Source organism: Hemiscyllium ocellatum, chromosome 4 (genome assembly GCF_020745735.1).
Source record: "Hemiscyllium ocellatum isolate sHemOce1 chromosome 4, sHemOce1.pat.X.cur, whole genome shotgun sequence".
Taxonomy (NCBI): Eukaryota; Metazoa; Chordata; class Chondrichthyes; order Orectolobiformes; family Hemiscylliidae; genus Hemiscyllium; species Hemiscyllium ocellatum.
The window spans coordinates 127,727,084-127,747,755 of record NC_083404.1 but is presented as its reverse complement, the minus strand read 5'-3'; the positions used below and the strand labels follow the sequence as shown (position 1 = coordinate 127,747,755).

General features: G+C 40.4%; 1 protein-coding gene across 1 annotated transcript in view; it reads left to right on the top strand.

The window, feature by feature from the left end:
* Nucleotides 1-20,672, top strand: part of LOC132815248 (piezo-type mechanosensitive ion channel component 2-like) — a 467,530-nt gene that overhangs the window by 230,028 nt on the left and 216,830 nt on the right. Inside the window, exons 10-13 of the mRNA XM_060824063.1 lie at nt 752-870; nt 3,287-3,532; nt 9,978-10,089; nt 10,408-10,589. Coding sequence (XP_060680046.1) covers nt 752-870; nt 3,287-3,532; nt 9,978-10,089; nt 10,408-10,589 — 659 coding nt within the window. The remainder of the gene's footprint in view (nt 1-751; nt 871-3,286; nt 3,533-9,977; nt 10,090-10,407; nt 10,590-20,672) is intronic.

Genomic DNA, 20,672 nt, shown 5'->3' with positions numbered 1-20,672 from the left:
GGGGATCAGAGTCAAGAGTGTGTTGCTGGAAAAGCTTATGCCCAAAATGTCGATTCTTCTGCTCCTTGGATGCTGCCTGACCTGCTGTGCTTTTCCAGCAACACACTCTTGACTGAGCTTATACTTTTTGGAGTTTTGAAGAGTAAGAGGTGACTTGACTGAAACATATACGATTCTGAGGGGATTTGATAAGGTGGGTGTGGAGAGGATATTTCGTTTCATGGGAGAGTCTAAAACTAGGCGTCACTGTTTAAAGATCAGGTGGCATATTTAAAATAGTGATGACGCAAATTTTTCTCTCTGAGTGTCTTGAATATTTGGAACTTCTCCCTGACATGATGTTTGTTCTCTTAAGTTTAGGAGGCTGAGGGGTTTTTAAAATCATGATTGAAATAGACAAGGTGAATAGCTAAAGACTTTTCCCCAGGATAGGGCTATCAAAAACTAGAAGGTATAGGTTTAAGGTGATAGGAGAAAGATTTAAAAGAGATCTGAGGGGCAACTTTTTCACATACATGGTGGTGCAATATGTAACTATCTGCCAGAGGAAGTGATAAAGGTGGGTACAATTACAACATTTAAAAGATATTTGGATAGCACATGGACAGGCAAGGTTTAGAAGGATTTGGGTCAAATACAGGCAAATGGGACTAGTTCAATTCAGGAAACCTGGTTGGCATGAATAAGTTGGGCTGAAGGGCCTGTTTTCAGGCTGTATGACTCTATAACTATTTCTATTTGTCATTGTCAGACAAAACTGAAGATGATATAATTCCTGAAGAGACAGTGAATAGCAGACTCAACAGCCTCATCACCATCTTCCGTTTCATTATGAAGCAGAGCTATATATGTGCACTCATTGCTATGATGGTAAGTTCAAAAGTGGAAGGCTGATTTTATATTCTCTGTTACTGTGCTGTTTAACAATAGTTGAATAAACAATTGTGTGTGCTAAAATATAAAACTGCACAGAATTAATTTATATGTTACTACCACTTGTGCAGCAGCAGAATATTTATAGGAACAGAGAAGTGTTGTCAAAATGAACCTTTTCTCATAGACCAACACTATCCAGTGTGTGAGACAGCTGCTGCTCAATGCATAGGCTGGAAATGAATAAATTCCATCTCGCAAACTTTGGAAGAAAACTTTTAACAACAACTGAAGAATGGCAAAATGCTATGCAGAATCTATTTTATCTCAAAGACAGGAATGTGTATGTCATTATTTTACTTACCTGATAAGAGTAGATACAGAAGCATAGCCTCTAAAGTGACCTTTGATGAAGTACTATGTGCCATCACAGCAGATTATAAATGGTGCTGGGGAAAACATGACATACTTTTATTCATTTAATTTATTTGATGCAAGCACTTTCTCAGTGGTAGAGCCAAAATCTAATGCTGAAAAAATAGAAAATATAAATTCTTCACTATATCATCCATTTATCCTGTCCATCTCTCAGTTAGGTTTATGTAAAAAAAATGAGCTGTTATAATCAAAGAGCAACATGTCCTGGCAAGCTATGTGAGTAATCTCAGCAAACCATATAGACAGGGACTGATGAACAGCTTTCCAAGACGTTTTCCTCTCCATTGTGTTTTTGTATGTGTATGCATGTATGTCTGTCTGCATGTGCATGTAGGACTGCTTTATAAGGGGGTTAGAGTTTTAACTAGTACAGTTATACATCGATGGTTCATAATTGTTTTCCTGCAGCTAAAATCTATTTATTTGTAGTTAGTAGTAATGTTGGTTAAGTACAGATAACTAATCCATGCTTTCTGTCAACCTGGATCTAAAAGACAGGTAGTGTGAACAATTTTGCATATTTTTGTACATCATTAATATTTATGATAACTCTGGGAATAGTGAGGCTTGATTTCCAGTGTGCTATCCCAGTGAGGCAAGTTAACACCCACTCTCCTGCCTCCCATTTCAGCTGTGAGCTCTGCACTCTCTGCAATGCTATCCCTGCTTATTCACCTAGCCTTATTCATTACCCAACTTCTCCCATCCTTTCAATTTTAATGGCCTTCCAGTCCTTCTGATTTAGTTTTCAATTTATCAACTGGACACTCTACCCAACCCAAAATTGCTGTCTCCTGTTACTTGTGTCCCTCAGTTGATCTGGGATTCCTAGTATCCTTTCCAACTCCCTGCTGGTATAATGGATTGGAGACACAGGCCCACATTTTGTGCATGGCTTCTTCATCCATTGCTTAACCACCTGTACTGGTATTTTTCCTCATAGTGCCGGGAACAATCTTTTTGCCCACCAGCCAATGGGGATCTTTAATGGCAACCTAACGATCTTCACCAAACATCATTTCTACTTTATTTGCGGCTAGGGGTACCTGTGCTATGTGGTCAGATATATATTATGGGTTTGTGTTGAGGTCACCCTTTGTGTTCCTGTGCCGAAAAGAGAGCACCCACTCAATGATGATAAGCAAATACATTTGTTCGAACCTCATTCTATTCTACCCTTGTCAGGGTCTGTCTGATTCGCTCTAGCAAAGCCACTCAACTGACCTATGATTTTGGCCTCCTGCATGGCTCATCATCAGGGAGTGGTACTGTTCTGAGTGGTGCTTCTGAGACTGCAATTTTGCAAGCCACCTGATTCATGACCAAGGCAAGGCATCCTGTCAAATGGGAATGGAAGCTACATCCTTAGCCTAAGGACCATAAGAGCGATCTTGACTTCCTGTGCCTACAGATGCAGATTGCTTTTTCGCCAACATTTTGTAAGCTGGTGGTGAGAGGCAATTGCCTGCGAGAATAAAATTGGCCATAGTCTCAGATAAGTATGCACACGACTAAAAGAGAAGTAGAAAACTTTGAAATGCCTGAGCTACATTTTCATGAAAAGATCACATAAATACTAATTATTTACTAAAACAACAATTGTTTATAGAAAGAAGTAGAGAAAATAATGCTTGTCAGACAGATTACTTCACTAGTACTATTCCTGAAATAATAAATAATATGTATTATGTAATTGAATTTTTTTTGATTTAGCAAAGTCTTTAACATTCAATTCACCAAATTTCAGGCTACATTTCTAAGCTTATCTTAGCTTTTTGCATCAACTAATCAATGAAAAATGTGAAATTTCATTTTTTATTGGGTGTCTTTTTGTTTATATCACTTTTTATTACTAATTTGATTTAATATTTTGATTTTTCAAGGAATATCCGTTATGTTCAGGGCCATATTTATCGCACAAGATGCTGTTTAGTTTTGGGTTTTTTCTGACCATTTTATTGTCATCTTCCTTTAGGCTTGGAGTATTACTTATCATAGCTGGCTCACCTTTGTCTTATTGATCTGGTCCTGTGTTCTTTGGATGGTGCGAGATCGGCGGCGATATGCCATGCTCACATCTCCATTCATGGTCTTCTATGGAAATGTTCTTTTAACCTTGCAATACATCTGGAGTCTTGACCTCACGGAAGAAGAACTTCCTGAGCTATCAGGAGTCTTACAAAAGATGAAGACAACCCCATGTGTTGAACTAAGTTCAAAGGTTGGTTTTAATGAAACAAGATCTTAAAATTACTTTCTGGGTGCTTGCTTGCAACTTCTAACATATTTGACTGCAATTCCATTTTCTGCTAATTGGTAAAGTCATTTCATAATGGATAAGTATGATGACATAGCATTGTGCTGCCAGTCCAGTCATCCAATAGCAGTGACTAATAATCTAAATTAATGTGAGTTTAAACTCCAATATTCAGTTTAAGAATTGAATTTCAGTTCTGGAAAATCTGAAAATACAATGAATCGTTTTTGGTAAACATGGCAGCAATTCCAGGCTATTTGGCCCTTCAAGTCTACTCTGCCATTCAACAAAATCATGGCTGATCTTCTACTTAACTTCACCTTCCTGTTCTTATAGAGTTATGCAGCATGGAAGCAGACCCTTTGGTCCAACCAGTCCACGTCGACCATGTTTCCAAACTAAACTAGTCACCCTGCCTGTGCCTGGCACATATTCTTCCAATCACTTCCTTTGCACCACTTTACCAAATGCCTTTTAAGCTTTGTAACTGTACCTACATCCATCACATTGTCAAGCAGTTCATTCTGCACACTAACCACTCGCTGTGTTAAAAAAGTTGTCCCTCATATCCTTTTTCAGTCTTTCTTCCATTACCTTAAAATATGCCCACTAGTTTTGAACTCCCCCCCCGCTAGGGAAAAGATCCTTGTCATTCACCTTCTCAATGCTCCTGTAAACATCAATAAGGTCACCCTCAACCACCTATACACCAGTGAAAAGAGTCCCTGTCTTTCCAGTCTGTTTTTGTATCCCAAACCCTCGATTCCTGGCAACACACTGGTAAATCTTTTCTGAACCAGTTTAGTACTATCCTTCTTACAACAAAGTGACCAGAACTGCACACAGTGCTCCAGAAGCGGTCTCACCGATGTCCTGTACAACCTCATCATGACATACCAACTCCTATACTCAAAGGTCTGAGCAATTAATACTCTGCCCACATACTTTAATTCCTTGTACCCTTAAAACAAATTGACCTTTGAATTGAGTATACTGAAAGAGTGAGAATCCCTGGCTGTCTGGAGAATTCCAATGGCTCACAATTATTTGGAAGTAAAACTTTCTCCATGTTTCAATCCTAAATCCTCCATATTCTAAGTCTAAAATGATTTGTTCTAGAATTTCCAGGCAGGGATAAAATTTTCTTAGCTTCCATGCTGTAAAATCCCTTAAGAATTACATTTGTTTCAATTTGACCATCTGTCATTCTTCTAAACTTAATGGAATGTAGGCTTAGTTGATTCACTCTCTTCTCATTGGGTGATCCACTCATTCCAGTAACTGGTTTAGAGAACATTTGTTGCAGACTTTTTATTTATTTTAGAAACATACTTTATTCATTGAAAAAAACTTAGTACATACAGAAGTTCTAAATCAGTTCTGTACAGTCTTTGCAAAGGAAAAAAAACAAACAAAACATTAGAATTTTAACATTTCCCAGTGCAGTGATTGTAACCAGGTCAGCCAACCCATACAATATGAGTTCCCTGATTGAGACAGTTAATCCTGTCCCATCAGGGAGCCCTAGCAAACATATAAAAAGGGTAAATGTCAGAGACTGACATTCTGGTGCCTGTCTCTGTGTGAGGCAGTACTACAATCAAGGACTGATCATGTGTAAACAAAGGGTAATTTGATGACAGGATCCAGCCTCTATGGAGTTATTACACTAGACTTTCTCTGCAGCTGGAGAAAAAAGGCATTTTTACTTATGTAGGAAGCTATTTTTATTCATATGAAGTTAATGAGAAGATCTCACAACTGAATGAACCCACATTATACTTCGGCAGAAAGACCTTAGACCGTGATCTTTCCCTACCGCACCTTGGCAACAGATGTACCAGACTTTATTGTGTCCTTTCAGACTTGGTTCTGGACCTTGGAATGTGCCAGTCTGCAACTCTTGGTTGAGGTCAGTTCTTTACACTGGAAAACCTGCAAGTTTAGACAGAGCCAAAGAGCATCTTTTACTGATTTGATGGTACTTCACGGGCAGTTGATGTTAGTGCTGGTCACGGAGGTGCTCAGGACAGACTTTGACAAAAACCATGGCCTCCAGCCTCTGCAGAAGATGTATGACGGTTTCTTCACAAGCACAGCCTGTTTGACGGCAGTATTCAGATGCATTCTGACTGGATGTACATGAAGGATCTGACAGGCAATGCACTTCTTGCCACCAGCCAAGCTATGTCTTTACACTTGTTGGAAAGTTCTGGTGATGAAACATTCTGACAGATTATGTTAACCATTTGCTCAAGGAACCTCTCAACAGGATCCACCCTCTCTGTTTCCCGCAGAGTGCTGAAGACTTTGTGCTGACCACTTTCTGATGATCAATGTGTTTGTCTTTAGAATTTTTCCATAGGGGCAGGTGATATAGAGCGCTGCATAGCAACAAGGCCAGAATCGATCTTCGCGACACTGGGGACAGATTTATGAGGCATATAGTGACAATTCATGTTTGCATATAGAGGATCCAAGCACAGTTTGTTACAACCACGCACAAAGATAAGCATTAGGATGAAGGTGGTCCACCCCCCACCCCTCCCACACCCTCTCCCCTCCAGAGGTTTGCACATGCTGTCCCTTTAGACACTAGCAATCATTGATCTCCTAGATGAAGTGGGAGATAGCTTGGGTGACTGCTAAAGCACAGGCTCAGGGAATGGGCTAGAACTGTGCCAGGTGCAGCAGCATCAATTACCAGGTTTTTACCCACAATAGAGAGGGAGCAGTGCACTCAAACATTCAGTTTCTGCCTCACCTCGACAATATGCTAATCCCTGGTATATGTGCACCCAGCCTCTCCAAACCATATTCTTAGCTCCTTCAGATAATCTGGCCTGACGTTCAGGTCCTTAAGCTTACGAGAGCTTTGAAGCCCCATTATTTTCAGAATGCATTTGTGTATTTTTACTGTGAAGACAAATATATGAGTAGAATTTTGCCATTCATAATTAAAGTGTGGTAGTGAGTGAGTTTCATGACATTAACTCAATATGGCCTGGGTAAGTTATCTCAAGCAATCTTCTGGATTTTTCTGTGCAACTTACACAAGTGAGATATTGGTTGTGATGCTTAGGGGAATCTTAAGTGTTGGGATCTAATGGCTTTCACACAACCGATGCCTTATTTGAAGGTCAGCTGCACACAACTTCAGATGCTACAAGGAAAGAATGATACCTCAAACCGCAGTGCTTTGAGTCTAAAGAAATTGCACAGAAGAAGCAAAGCTCACTCCATGGAGAAATATCTCAAGGTGATAGTAACAAGATAGTGGAGGAAACGTCTACCCTAATCACTACAGAGCACAACAAGAGGTCATACAACCTGACTTGGATAACTTGCACTTAGATAGAAGCACAGGTCAGTGCTGTATGCCATGTGAAGGCAAACAACCAGGAAATGCAAGAGAAGGTCAATGATCTTCTTTGCTCTGCAGGGCTAAATGGCACTCTATTCTCTCTGTTATCTCACAGGCAAAGTGTGCCATTACTCACTCAAAGTCAACCATTGTATGTGCATCTCACCAAGGGTAGTGGACTACAACCCTCAGTTTCACATGAATCATGTTTACTCAAAGGCGAATACTCACTTCATCCTCTACAAATACTAATCATTTCTGCCTTCTGTGCTGTTTGTGTTACTAATGCATCCTGTCTCGTTTCTCACTGGAGATACCTCATCACCCATCTTTCTCAAGTATGACTATGAACTGCTCTTGCATCCATTTCAATCATACTCAATTCCTTACTTTAATGACTAGGAAAAAGCGATCACACAACAGGGTTAAAAGGTCCAGAACTGGCAAACAGTAACAGGCATCAAGTTTCTCATTCACTATGAGGAGAAGACAGTGAAGCTGGCCAGAAAAGAACAGGACTACTCTTGTGATAGGACAACATCAGTAGGCAACCAAGCCAGTAAGCTTCATTGTATGTGCTGCTATCCATTACCACCAACACTAATTCATTCTTAACCTGTAGAAGCTTTATTCATCTTTTGCAATTGATTATCTTCTTGAATTCAGGTGCTAAAAGCACTCTTTGAACTTCCATGATGAAGAGACCAGCACTGGAGACACTTCAATCTCAACTCCACCTTGTAAGAGGAACCCACGAACCCTCTTACAGCACAAAAAGACTTGGTGAGAGCATAGACCACAGATATTGGAATAGAATTAAGCAATTTGGCCCATTTGAGTCTGCTTTGCCATTTGATCATGGCTGTTATGCTTCTCCACCCCATTCTCCTGCTTTCTTCCTGTAACCTTTGATCACTTACTTAATCTAATTAGACATGGGAGCGCAATCTAGTGAGCACTTCTTCACAACGAGTCGAAGAAGAACCATTTGAGGGCTCTGGCACTCAGACAACTGCTGTAGGCAAGGCATCTACTCATTCCAGGTGGAAGACATGCCCCAGTTCTCAGCCATGTTTGATCTGTCAATATGTAAATACAGGAACAAGAATAAGCAGTGAGGTGACTTGCCACATAAGAGGAGATAACTTTATTAAAGCTTGATTGACAGTGCAGTGTACCTCATTAATATTCAGCTTCCTATCAAATGCACCAAACAAGTTAGATATTAAAATTACAAGGACAGTTGAGGAGGTAACAGACAACTTCAGCTCACCAGTCATTCCAAAGGATCTATATGTTGAGCAGTACTATAGGGCATGATCCAATGGTACTGGCTACATGCATTCTACTTCCACAAACATTGCCATCTGTCATGTGTCAGTTTCTAAGAAACCTCAATATACCTCTCGGATCAACTTTTATAGTATGCTTCTGCACTTCATTGCTGCACTTCAGTCTGCATCAGCAACTATCATTGTAACACTACTGCAAGGACACTGTAAACTCAGGGGCATGCACCCAGTTCATGGACTGACCAGACTGTATCTAAAGAAGTTCCATTTGACTTGAAACATTAACTCTGATTTCTCTCCACAGATGTTGCCAGACCTGCTGAGATTTTCCAGCGCTCTCTGTTTTTGTTTCAGATTCCCAGAATTCAGAGGTTTTTTTAGTTTTTTTGTATCTGCAACCTGCTTATTTGCTGTCATAGCATTGACTCACTCTGAGCCTACCTTGATGCACTCAGCACTCCTGCCTTGCATTGCCTTGTTCTGACTTTTTGCATCTTTCCCCCTAAATTGGAGATATCAGGCTTGCTACACTGCCTTGCCATTTAGAGCAGACACAAAAGCAGGTTGTCAGCAGTCTTCAGTCAAGTTCAAGGGATATAGCCTTCAATTAGGGGCTCTGGTATAGAAAGTCATGCCAGTCTCTGATATCAGTCCCGGGGCTTGGACGTGGTCAGTCAGCTGCTCAGGATGTTTAGAGTCAGGATGCTCACCATTTAAGAGGTAAGGAGTCAAATATCAGGCAGCCACCACCCATCTTTACTCTTTCTGTCCTATTGGGGCTGTTTTCCTTCTGGAATGAGATAGAGGCAAATACTAAGAGTGATGAAAGTGGGTGGCACAGATGTTACGTTTGGTGCAGATGGAGATATATCACACGTGAGTATGTAGACAGTGCAGAGATCATGCACGCTTAATGTTGTCAGAGGTTGGAGTCAGAAAATGTGAGTGAATGAAGGTGTTGCAGCCAATAATGAGAGTATGAGGATAAACATAAACCTTAGTGCAAAGTGTGTAAAGTAGTAGGGATAGAGTGAGCCAGAACTATCAGAGGTAAACATAGAAACACAGAAAAATAAGCTTCAGGAGCAGGCCATTCAATACAGTCATGGCTGATCATCAAACCCTGTACCTATTTACTGCCCGTTACCCTTTGATCTCTTTAGACCTATAGAACTCTCTGTAACTGCCACAAAAAGAGAAATTACTGAAAAACTTTAGCAGGTATGCAGCATCTGTGGAGAGAAAGCCGAGTTAAGGTTTTGAGCCCAGTTATCTTTAGAACATTTTGAAGAAGGGTCATTGGACCCAAAACATTAACTCTGCTTTCTCTCCACAGATGCTGCATACTGCTGAGTTTTCCAATAATTTCTTTTTTGTTCCAAACCCATAATCTGTGCTGTCCAGAAAGTCAAGCATTGCAGACACATAAGAAAACAGTTACCCCCTCTAGATTAGACGTCATTGTGACCTGGAGGTAGTTTTTCATTCCTTTACTGTCACTTGGTAAAACTTAAGATACTTCATCCTTAACTGCTTTGTTGCCGTACCTACATCATGTGGATGGTGGTGATTCAAGGAGGTAGTTTACCACCAATAGCAATAAGGGATTGTCGCCAAATTCTAGCCCAAATAAAGACACGAGCTAAAATTGAAGCCAATTTTCACATTTTGGAAAGTGTAAACACATTTCTCTCATCTTTGTGCGTTATTGTTCTTCTCAGAATACTGAGAATATTCATATTTTAATTGATAGATCCTGTGTGCACTGACATTCTGGTTGCTGCTCCGCCAGTACATTACAGAGCGCCGAGAAGCAAAAAAACTCAAGGAATCTGCTTTATCAGAAGTTAAAGTGGAGGAATTAGGTAAATCTGAATTACTTTGACATTTATCTGAGAAGCGCTTTGATAAATAACTTTTGGATGGCGCTGTCATGCAATGTCATAAATGTCTTGATTTTCTTTGCATGAAACTGATTAAGAAAGAACTGATAGACGTTACCTACCTGGACAGTTTTGAGACGTAGAAGATCACGTGACCTCTTATATGCAGGTCAGGTGGTTTCTTTAAAAGGGGCCCATTCTGCCAGGATACCACTGAAGCACTTAGGATCTAAAATTGAATTTTTGGGAATAGAAAATTACTGTTTAAAAATTAACCCTAGTATTTACTTTCTTATTTAGATGATGGCCAACAAGGAAAAGAGATAATGAAAGTCTTAGGAACCCTGGTGATGGGAATGTTTGTCAAGTATTGGATTTACGTTTGTGGTGGAATGTTTTTCTTTGTCAGTTTTGAAGGGAAGATTGTCATGTACAAGATTATATACATGATGTTGTTTCTGTTCTGCGTCGCTCTATATCAGGTACATATTTCTTGTAGCTTTATGATAGTGCTGCATCTCATTTAAAATACAAAACTGTATATATTACACAAGTGAGATTCTGCAGCTATGGTAGTTACTAATTTTCCTCTTCTTTAGTCAATAATAATAGAATCCATGTACAGAGGAACCTCAATTATCTGAAGAATAAGGGAGGGGAGTATTTTGTTCAGTTAATCGAATTCCGGATAATTGAATGCCGGATAACATAGTTTAGCCAAGCATTGGGACCTTGTGATCTTGTTGGATAATCTAATATTCTGATAATCGAATGCCAGATAATTGAGATTCTTCTGTAGTGCAGATAAAGGCCGTTCGGTCCATCAATTCTGCACCAACCCTCCGAAGAAGAGTATTAGAATAATATTTAACAGTTAAGCAATAAATTGTATTTTCCCCAAACTATCCCATGCTGATTGTTTTATACATGCATATTTATTGTCAACAAAAACTAGGCAACTGTTAAAAATGAATTAAAAATAATTGCTTCTGATATTAAGTTGCACCTTGATATGCTTTCTTTCTGTCCTCCAAATTTAAGATAGCAATACGTTATCTAGCTGGCTGTTTTAACTGGACTAACTTAAAATAGAGTTTGATTCTGCAACTCAGAAAAGTTTAGTCTTTTATATATGTATGAATTTACATAATTTAATCTGGAGGCATCAGACTAATAAATTAAGTCAGATATTTACTCTTGGTTAGGAATGTGTTTGATTACATCAATAATTGTTCATTATTAATGATTAAGGATACAGTGTTGTTAATAATCAGTTAATTCGAAGTTTTCTTTTCCTTGCATATCGTCATTATACACCAGCTATTTGAATCACTGAATATACTGAAAGACAAAAAAACCCATTCAGAACTAACATATCAAGCAATAATGCTGTCATACTCTATTCTTGTAGTCTGTTTCTTATCTGGTGAAATCAATAATGATGACAAAAGCATAAAATACTGCATCTTTGGACATGGAAACAGTGTAAGCATTTCAGGTCAATCACCTATCATTGGAACTGAGAAAAGTTAGAAATTTAAATAGCTATTAATGAAGTGAAAGCCCAGAGGGTAGGTAAAGAATGCAAGGAAAGATCTGTGACAAGGCTTAAAATTGGACTGATTAAATGACAAAAGAGTCGGTTGTGCAATGTTAAAGGAAGTGTTAATGGAATTACTACAGAGACAAACAGTTTATAGGATGTATGGGTGTGAAAGTAATGATGAGCTGCCATCAGAAAGAGAAACAATGAATTGGCCATCCTGGCAATATGCTATCCAGAGTCTCACTGCCAAATGGGATCTCGGACTGACTCCTCCCTTCACTTCCTTGACATCTGACATCTTGAAAAAATGCCCATATTACAGAGGAGGAAGTGCTGGATGTCTTGAAATGAATAAAGGTGCATAAATCCCAGGACCTGATCAGGTGTACCCTAGAACTCTGTGGGAAGCTAGAGAAGTGATTGCTGGGCCCCTTGCTGAGATATTTGTATCATCGATAGTCACAGGTGAGGTGCCAGAAGACTGGAGGTTTACAAACGTGGTACTATTATTTAAGAAAGATGGTAATGAGAAGCCGATGGTAAGACTGGTGGTGGGCAAGTTGTTGGAGGGAATCCTGAGGGACAGCATTTGCATGTATTTGGAAAGGCAAGAACAGATGAAGGATATTCAACATGGCTCCGTGCATGGGAAAACATGTCTCACAAACTTGATTGAGTTTTTTGAAAAAGTAACAAAGAAGATTGATGAGGGCAGAGTGTTGACTTCAGTAAGGTGTTCGACAAGGTTCCCCATGGGAGACTGGTTAGCAAGGTTAGATCTCATGGAATACAGGGAGATCTAGCCATTTGGATACAGAACCTTCTCTTAGGTACACAGAGGGTGGTGGTGGAGAGTTACTTTTCAGACTGGAGACCTGTGACCAGTGGAGTGCCACAAGGATCCGTGCTGGGTCCACTGCTTTTAGTCATTTATATAAATGTCTTGGATATGAGCATAGGAGGTATGGTTAGTAAATTTGCAGATGACACCAAAATTAGAGGTGTAGTGGATGGCTAAGAAAGCTACCTCGGATTACAATGGGATCTTGATCAGATGGACCAATGGGCTGAGGAGTGGCAGATGGAGTTTAATTTAGATAAATGCGAGGTGTTGCATCTTGGGAAAGCAAATCTTAGCAGGACTTATACATTTAATGGTAAGGTCCTAGGGAGTGTTGCTGAACAAAGAGAACTTGGAGTGCAGGTTCGTAGCTCCTTGAAAGTGGAGTCACAGGTAGATAGGATAGTGAAGAAGGTGTTTGGTATGCTTTCCTTTATTGGTCAGAGCATTGAGTATAGGATTTAGGAGGTCATGTTGCAGCTGTACAGGACATTGGTTAGGCCACTTTTGGAATATTGTGTGCAATTCTGGTCTCCTTCCTCTTGGAAGGATAGAACAAAGAAGAAAGAACAAAGAAAATTTCCAGCCCAGGAACAGGCCCTTCGGCCCTCCAAGCCTGAGTCGATCCAAATGTACTGTCTTAAACCTTTTGGCCAATTCCTAAGCATCTATATCCCTCTACTCCCCACCTATTCATGCATTCATCCAAAAGCATCTTAAATGAATCTACCGTGCCTGCCTCGACCACCTCTACTGGCAAAGCGTTCCAAACACTCACCACCCTCCGTGTGAAGTACTTGCTGTGTTGTGAAACTTGAAAGGATTCAGAAAAGATTTACAAGAATGTTGTCATGTTGGAGGATTTGAGCTATAGGGACAGTTTGAATAGGCTGGGGCTGTTTTCCCTGGAGTGTCAAAGACTGAGGGATGACCTTATTGAGGTTTATAAAATTATGAGGGGCATGGATAGGATAAATAGACAAAGTCTTTTCCCTGGGGTGGGGGATTCCAGAACTAGAGGGCATAGGTTTATGGTGAGAGGGGCAAGATATAAAAAGGACCTGAGGGGCAACCTTTTCACACAGAGATTGGTGCGTGTATGGAATGAGCTGCCAGAGGAAGTAGTTGAGGTTGGTACAATTGCAACATTTAAAAGACATCTGGATGGGTGCATGAATAGGAAGGGTTTAGAGGAATATGTACCAAGTCCTGGCAAATGGGACTAGATTAGGTTAGGATATCTGGTTGGCATGGACGAGTTGGATCAAAGGGTCTGTTTCCATGCTGTATATCTCTGTGACCTTATGACTCTGTCTCTGTTTCCATTTCTAGGCATAGGCTGGCCACCCATATCCATTACATACCCACAAACCTTCACTGTTACTTGAACTATATACATCCTCACATCCTTTCTATAAGGACACCATTTCATTCTCTCAGTTTTTCCATCTCCATTGCATCTGTTCTGATAATGCCACTTTCCACTGGGCACTTAAGAGATGTTGCCATTTATCCTGAACAGAGGATTTCTGCTATCATGGTTGACAGGGCAGCAGTCCAACCCATTTTCCACGTTTAACGCCCTCATCCCTACTCTTCCCTCCCACAACAACAATAGAGTCCCACAGGTCCTCACTTTCCACCTCACCAGCCTCCAATTCCAAGAGATCATAAGCCACCATTTTTGCCACCTCCAGCAGGATGCAACTACCAGACACATTTTCACTCCCTGCATCAACCCTGTACAATTCTGTTCCCTCTGGGAAACCCTGGTCCACTTCTCTTCTGCTCCCACATGCTCCCCACATGCCCATTTCACCTTCCCATACAATTGCAGATGGTACAACATTTGCCCATTTACTTTCTCCCTCCTCATTATCCAAGCATCCAGACACACCTTCCAGTGAAACAGTAATTTACCTGCACTTCACTCCATTTACTCTGCTGTATTTATGCTCTCAATGCAGTCTCCTCTACATTGGGAAGACAAACATAGTCTGGGTGACCGTTTTGTGGAACGCCTATGTTCTATCCATGAAAATGTTACGGAGGTTCCATAAGCTATTTGGATGAAGGAGCTGAGGGAACAAAGATAGGTGTAGACTCAGAGACTGTTGAGAAAGTAGTGAGGCTGCAGAACAACTTGGACAGGTGAGGAGAATGTGCAAAGATGTCACAGATGGGATGCAATGTGGCAAAGTGTGAGTCGGGAGATTTGGTAGGAAGAATAGAGATGCACATTATTTTCTAAACAGGGAAAGTCTTCAGAAATCTGAAGCACAAATGGACTTGGGAATCCTAATTCAGGATTCTTTTAAGGTTCAGTTGGTGGCTATGAAGACAAGTGCAATGTTAACTTTCATTTCAAGGTGGCGAGAAAACCATATCAGAGATGTACTACTGAGGCTGTATAAGGCTCTGGCCAGACTGCATTTGGAATATTGAGTAGTTTTGGACATTAAATTTGAGAAATGACATGTTGACATTGGAGGTGTTCCAGGGGACATTTACACTAATGATCCCAGGGATGAAGGGCTTGTCACATGAGGAATCTGTTCTCAATTTTAGAAGGATGAGAGGGAAACTCATTGAAACTTACAGGAAACTGAGAGGCTGGGATAAAGTGGATGTGGAGAAGATGTCTCCACTAATAGGAGAAATTAGGACTTGGGGGCCCAGCCTCAGGTGAAGGGATGATCCTTTACAACTGAGATGAGGAGGAATTTCTTCAACCAGAGGGTGGTGACTCTGGAATACCAGGCCGTAGACACTTGTGGAGGTCAAATCAATTAGTGTACTTAAGACAGATGCATAGGTTTTTGATTAATAAGGGGATCAAGAGTTATGAGAAGGCAAAAGAATTGGATTGAGAAACAGATCAGCCATGATCAAATGTCAGAGCAGACTCAATGGGCTGTATGGCCTAATTAAGTTTCTATCTGATGGTCTTCTCGCCTTTAGGTGAACATGCTGATTCAGGTGGCAATTAGGAAGGCAATACAATGTTAGCGTTCATTTTGAGAGGGCTAGAACACAAGAACAGGGATGTATAAGATGCTGTTCAGACCATATTTGAAATGTACTGAGCAATTTTGAGCCCTATATTGGAAGAAGCATATGCTGGCCTTGGAGGGAGACCAGAGGAGGTTCACAAGGATTACCAAGGATTAAAGGGCTTGTCATATGAAAAGCATTTATGAATCTGGGTTCTATTTTTAATGGAGTTTAGAAGGATGAGGGGATATCTAATTGAGATTTACAGAATACTGAGAGGTCTTGATAGAATCGATATGGAAAGATCCTTTCCACTTATAGGAGAGACAAGGGTCGACAGGGACAATTTCCGAGTGAAGGGACAATCATTTAGAATTGAGATGAGGTAAACTTTCTTCATTCAGAAGGTAATGTAGGCTGTGGAGGCCAATTATTGAATGTCTTTAAGACAGAGACAGATAGCTTTGTCATCCTCATTCTTTGCCTTGATCTCCTTACTAATCAAGGACATATCAGCCATAATTGAATGGCAAAACAACCCAAAGGGCAAAATGGCCTGATTTTGCTCCTATATCTTATGGTTTATCAGGAGGAAAATGTTAGATTATGAGGAGAAGCTAGCTAGGAATGTAAAAATGGATAAGATTTTCTACAGATATTTAAAAAGAAAAACATAAGTAATATAGCAGTCACAATGGGGGAGTTTAAATACCCAAATATTACCTGGAATAGTTTAGTGTGCAAGTTATGAAGTAAACGTATTTTTAAAATTGCATACAAAAAAGCATTTTAGTCTGTACATAAAAAGGCTAACAACGGAAAGGCAATTTCGGATCTAACATTTAGAAATGAGCATAGGCAGGTGGAAGATGTATCAGTAGAAAAGCATTTTGGAAATAGTGACCATAACTTAGTTATACTTAGAATCATAATGAAAAGGGTAATAATGGCCAGGTATAAAAATTCAAAAATGTCAAAAGGCTAATTTTACTAAGATAAGAGACGATATACTCTAAATTGACGAGGAGAGGTCTTTGTAGCTAAAACTGTGTCAGTGCAGTAGGAGACAATGAAAGAGGAAGTAGCTAGAGTCCAGGGCAAATATGTTCCTAAGACAAGAGGCAGATCCAAAACTGAAACAAGAGAAATCTATGGCAGATATCGAGGGCACAAGTTGGCAGAGAAGCATAAACTGGAATAACAGAAAGTAGGAAAGCCAAAAAATGAATAATAGCATTTCAATGTGCAGAACAAAGGAAAATCCAAAAGGATTTCTTAAACATATAAAGATCAAGAGATTAACCAAAAAAAAAGTAGGGTCTATTAGGATCCATAGAGGCGATGTGTGCTATAACATAACACTAGGAGCAGAAGCCAGTCATTTGGATCATAAAGTCTCCTCTGCCATTCAATGAAATCCTAGCTGATCTGAGAAACCTCAACTCCACTTTCTAGCCCATTGCTTCTTAACTCTTTATGTCCTTACTGATTAAAAATCTGTCTCTATTAGTCTTGAACATTTTTTTTTAGTCATATGGCACAGAGACAGACCCTTTGGCCATAACTGGTCCTTGCCCAAAATGTCCTTCCACATTAATCCCATTTCCCTGAACTTGGTCCATATCCTTCTAATCCTTTCCTATCCATGTATTTGTCCAAATGCATTTTAACTGAGGGACAGGATGTACATGTATTTGGAAAGGCAAGGACTGATTAGGGATAGTCAACATGGCTTTGTGCATGGGAAATCATGTCTCACAAACTTGATTTAGTTTTTTGTAAAAGTAACAAAGAGAATTGATGAGGGCAGAGTGGTAGACGTGAGCAATATGGATTTCAGTAAGGCATATGACAAGGTTCCCCGTGGGGAAACTAGTTGAAAAGTTACATCTCATGGAAAACAGGAATAACTATCCATTTGGATACAGAACTGGCTCGAAGATAGAAGACAGAGAGTGGTGGTGGAGGGTTGTTTTTCAGACTGGAGGCTTGTGACCAGTGAAGTGCCACAAGGATTGGTGCTGGGTCCACTACTTCTCATCATTGATGTAAATGATTTGGATGTGAGCATAAGAGCTATTGTTAGTAAGTTTGCAGATGACACCAAAGTTGGAGGTATAGCCAACAGCGAAGAAGGTTATCTCAGATTACAACAGGATCTTGATCAGATGGACCAATGGGCTGAGAAGTGGCAGATGGAGTTTAATTTAGATAAATGTGAGGTGCTGCATTATGGATAAACAAATCTTAACCCAGGACTTAAACGCTTAATGGTGAGGTCCTCGGGAGTGTGGCTGAACAAAGTGCAGGTTCACAACTCCTTGACAGTGGAGTCATGGGTAGATTAGATAGTGAAGAAGGCGCTTAGTATGCTTCCTTTATTGGTCAGAGTATTGAGGTTTCACAGCATCTTTCCGATAGGAAGGAGACCAGAATTGCACGCAAAATTCCAACAGTGGCCTAAGCAGTGACCTGTACAGCCACAACATGACCCCCCAACTCCTGTACTCAATACTTGTTGTTTCTATTCTGAATGATACTATGACTACTGTATTCAGGCAAGCATCGTTCCCCATGGCCCTGCCCTGATTTTTCAGAGTATACCTGCATGGCTTGATGTTAATCAGCTAACTATGATTGACAGTTACCAGTTCATGCTGTATCTTCATGCCAACTATTGCCCAAACAATCAATACCTTCTTCTCATTGTGTATAAATTGTTATTTCCCTCCTTTTGGTATCTTCTGTCCTCGTCATGAAGATGCCAGACCAGAAGTCAATGATTTAAAGGTTTTTCCTAGAAATTAATTTCCTATAGGCCCAAACTCAATTTTTATCAACTTCCCCGTGAGCTAAAAGAACAAACACTCTAAGGAGCTACTTTGTTGGCTCTTTAATTTCTCTTGCTACTTCCGCAATATATGGATGACCTATTTGGAAATCCACAATGTGATGGTATACAAATAATTTAATTCTGTTATCTGATGTATTTTCTAGCCATAGTAATGGATAAGTAGTTTGTCACAGTTGCCCTACTTTGCTGTATTTCGTAGAGAGTAGAAGTAAAATTTTAAACATCAGTGAATGAAACTAATTAAAAGGCAATCACATTCATTAAGATCTTATTCATAAATTTTACCTTAATTTCAATATACCGGTGCTACCTATCCTTCGGAGGCATTATCTTGTATCCCACCTGCTAAAGGGACAGACAACACAAAATAAACAACATGCAAAGTATTGCAAAATTTGACCATGGAAAAATCAGCCAAGATCAGTTTATTGTGCTATGATCAATAACAATGTGCTGGGACACTCTGATACCAAAGACCATCATAGAACATAAAACAGTACAGAACAGGTACGGGCCCTTCAGCCCATAATGTTGTGCTGAACATGACACCAAATTAAACTAGTCCCTTCTGTCTGCCCTTGGTCCATATCCCTCCATTCTTTGCATATTCATATGCTTGTCTAAAAGTCCCCTAAACTGTCCTATCGTGCTCCACCACTATCCATGACAGCATGTTCCAGACTCCTCCCACTCTCTGAGTAAAAAAGTTGCCCCTCACAACTTCTTTGAACTTCTCCCCTCTCACCTTAAATACCACACAACACCAGGTTATAGTCCAACAGGTTTAATCGGAAGCACACTAGCTTTCAGAGCGCTGCTCCTTCATCAGCCTAGTGTTGTGTCATTTTTAACTTTGTACACCCCAGTCCAACGCCGGCATCTCCATATCATGACCTTAAATACGTACAGCCTACTATGAGATATTTCAACTCTGGGAAAAAGATTTTGACTATCAACCGTATCTATGCATCTCCCAATTTTATCAACTTCTATAAAGTCTCCCCTCAGCCTCTGCCACTCCAGAGAAAACAATCTGAGTTCATCTAGCTTCTTCTTATAGCTTATACCCTCTAATCCAGGCAGCATCCTGGTAAACCTCTCCTGCACCCTCTCCAAAGCCTCTACATCCTTCCTGTAATGTGGAGACCAGAATTGAATGCACGACTGTAAGTGAATTCTTGGCCTAACCAAATTCTTATAAAGCTGTAACATGACATCCTGACTCACGGAGCTAGAGAATTGAACTGCAAGATCCATCTGTGTACATCAATGATGTTCTTTGTCCTCCATTAACTGTATACTTTCCCATTTGATCTCCCAAAGTGCAGCACCTCTCACTTGCCCAGATTAAACTCCATCTGCCATTTCTCCACCCATGTCTGCAGCAGATCTATATCCCACTGTATCCTTTGACAACCTTCATCACTATCCATAACTGCATAGATCTGTGTATCATCTGCAAACTTACAAACCCACCCATTTACAATTTCATCCAAGTCATAGAGTCATAGAGATGTATAGCATGGAAACAGACCCTTCGGTCCAACCTGTCCATGCCGATCAGATATCCCAACCCAATCTAGTGTCACCTGCCAGCACCCGGCCCATATCCCTCCAAACCCTTCCTATTCATATACCCATTCAAATGCCTCTTAAATGTTGCAATTATACCAGCCTGCACCATATCCTCTGGCAGCTCATTCCATACACGTACCACCCTCTGCATGAAAAAGTTGCCCCTTAGGTCTTTTTTATATCTTTCCACTCTCACCCTAAACCTATGCCCGCTAATTCTGGACTCCCCCACCCCAGGGAAAAGACTTTATCTATTTATCCTATCCATGCCGCTCATAATTTTGTAAACCTCTGCATGAAAAAGTTGCCCCTTAGGTCTTTTTTATATCTTTCCCCTCTCACCCTAAGCCTATGCCCGCTAATTCTGGACTACCCGACCCCAGGGAAAAGACTTTATCTATTTATCCTATCCATGCCTCTCATAATTTTGTAAACCTCTATAAGGTCACCTCTCAGCCTCCGACGCTCCAGGGAAAACAGCCCCAGCCTGGTCAGCCTCTCCCTATAGCTCAAATCCTCCAACCCTGGCAACATCCTTGTAAATCTTTTCTGAACCCTTTCAAGTTTCACAACATCTTTCCAATAGGAAGGATGCCACAGTTGTACGCAATATTCCAACAGTGGTCTAACCAATGTCCTGTACAGCCGCAACATGACCTCCCAACTCCTGTACTCAATACTCTGACCTATAAAGGAAAGCATACCAAACGCCTTCTTCACTATCTTATCTACCTGCGACTCCACTTTCAAGGAGC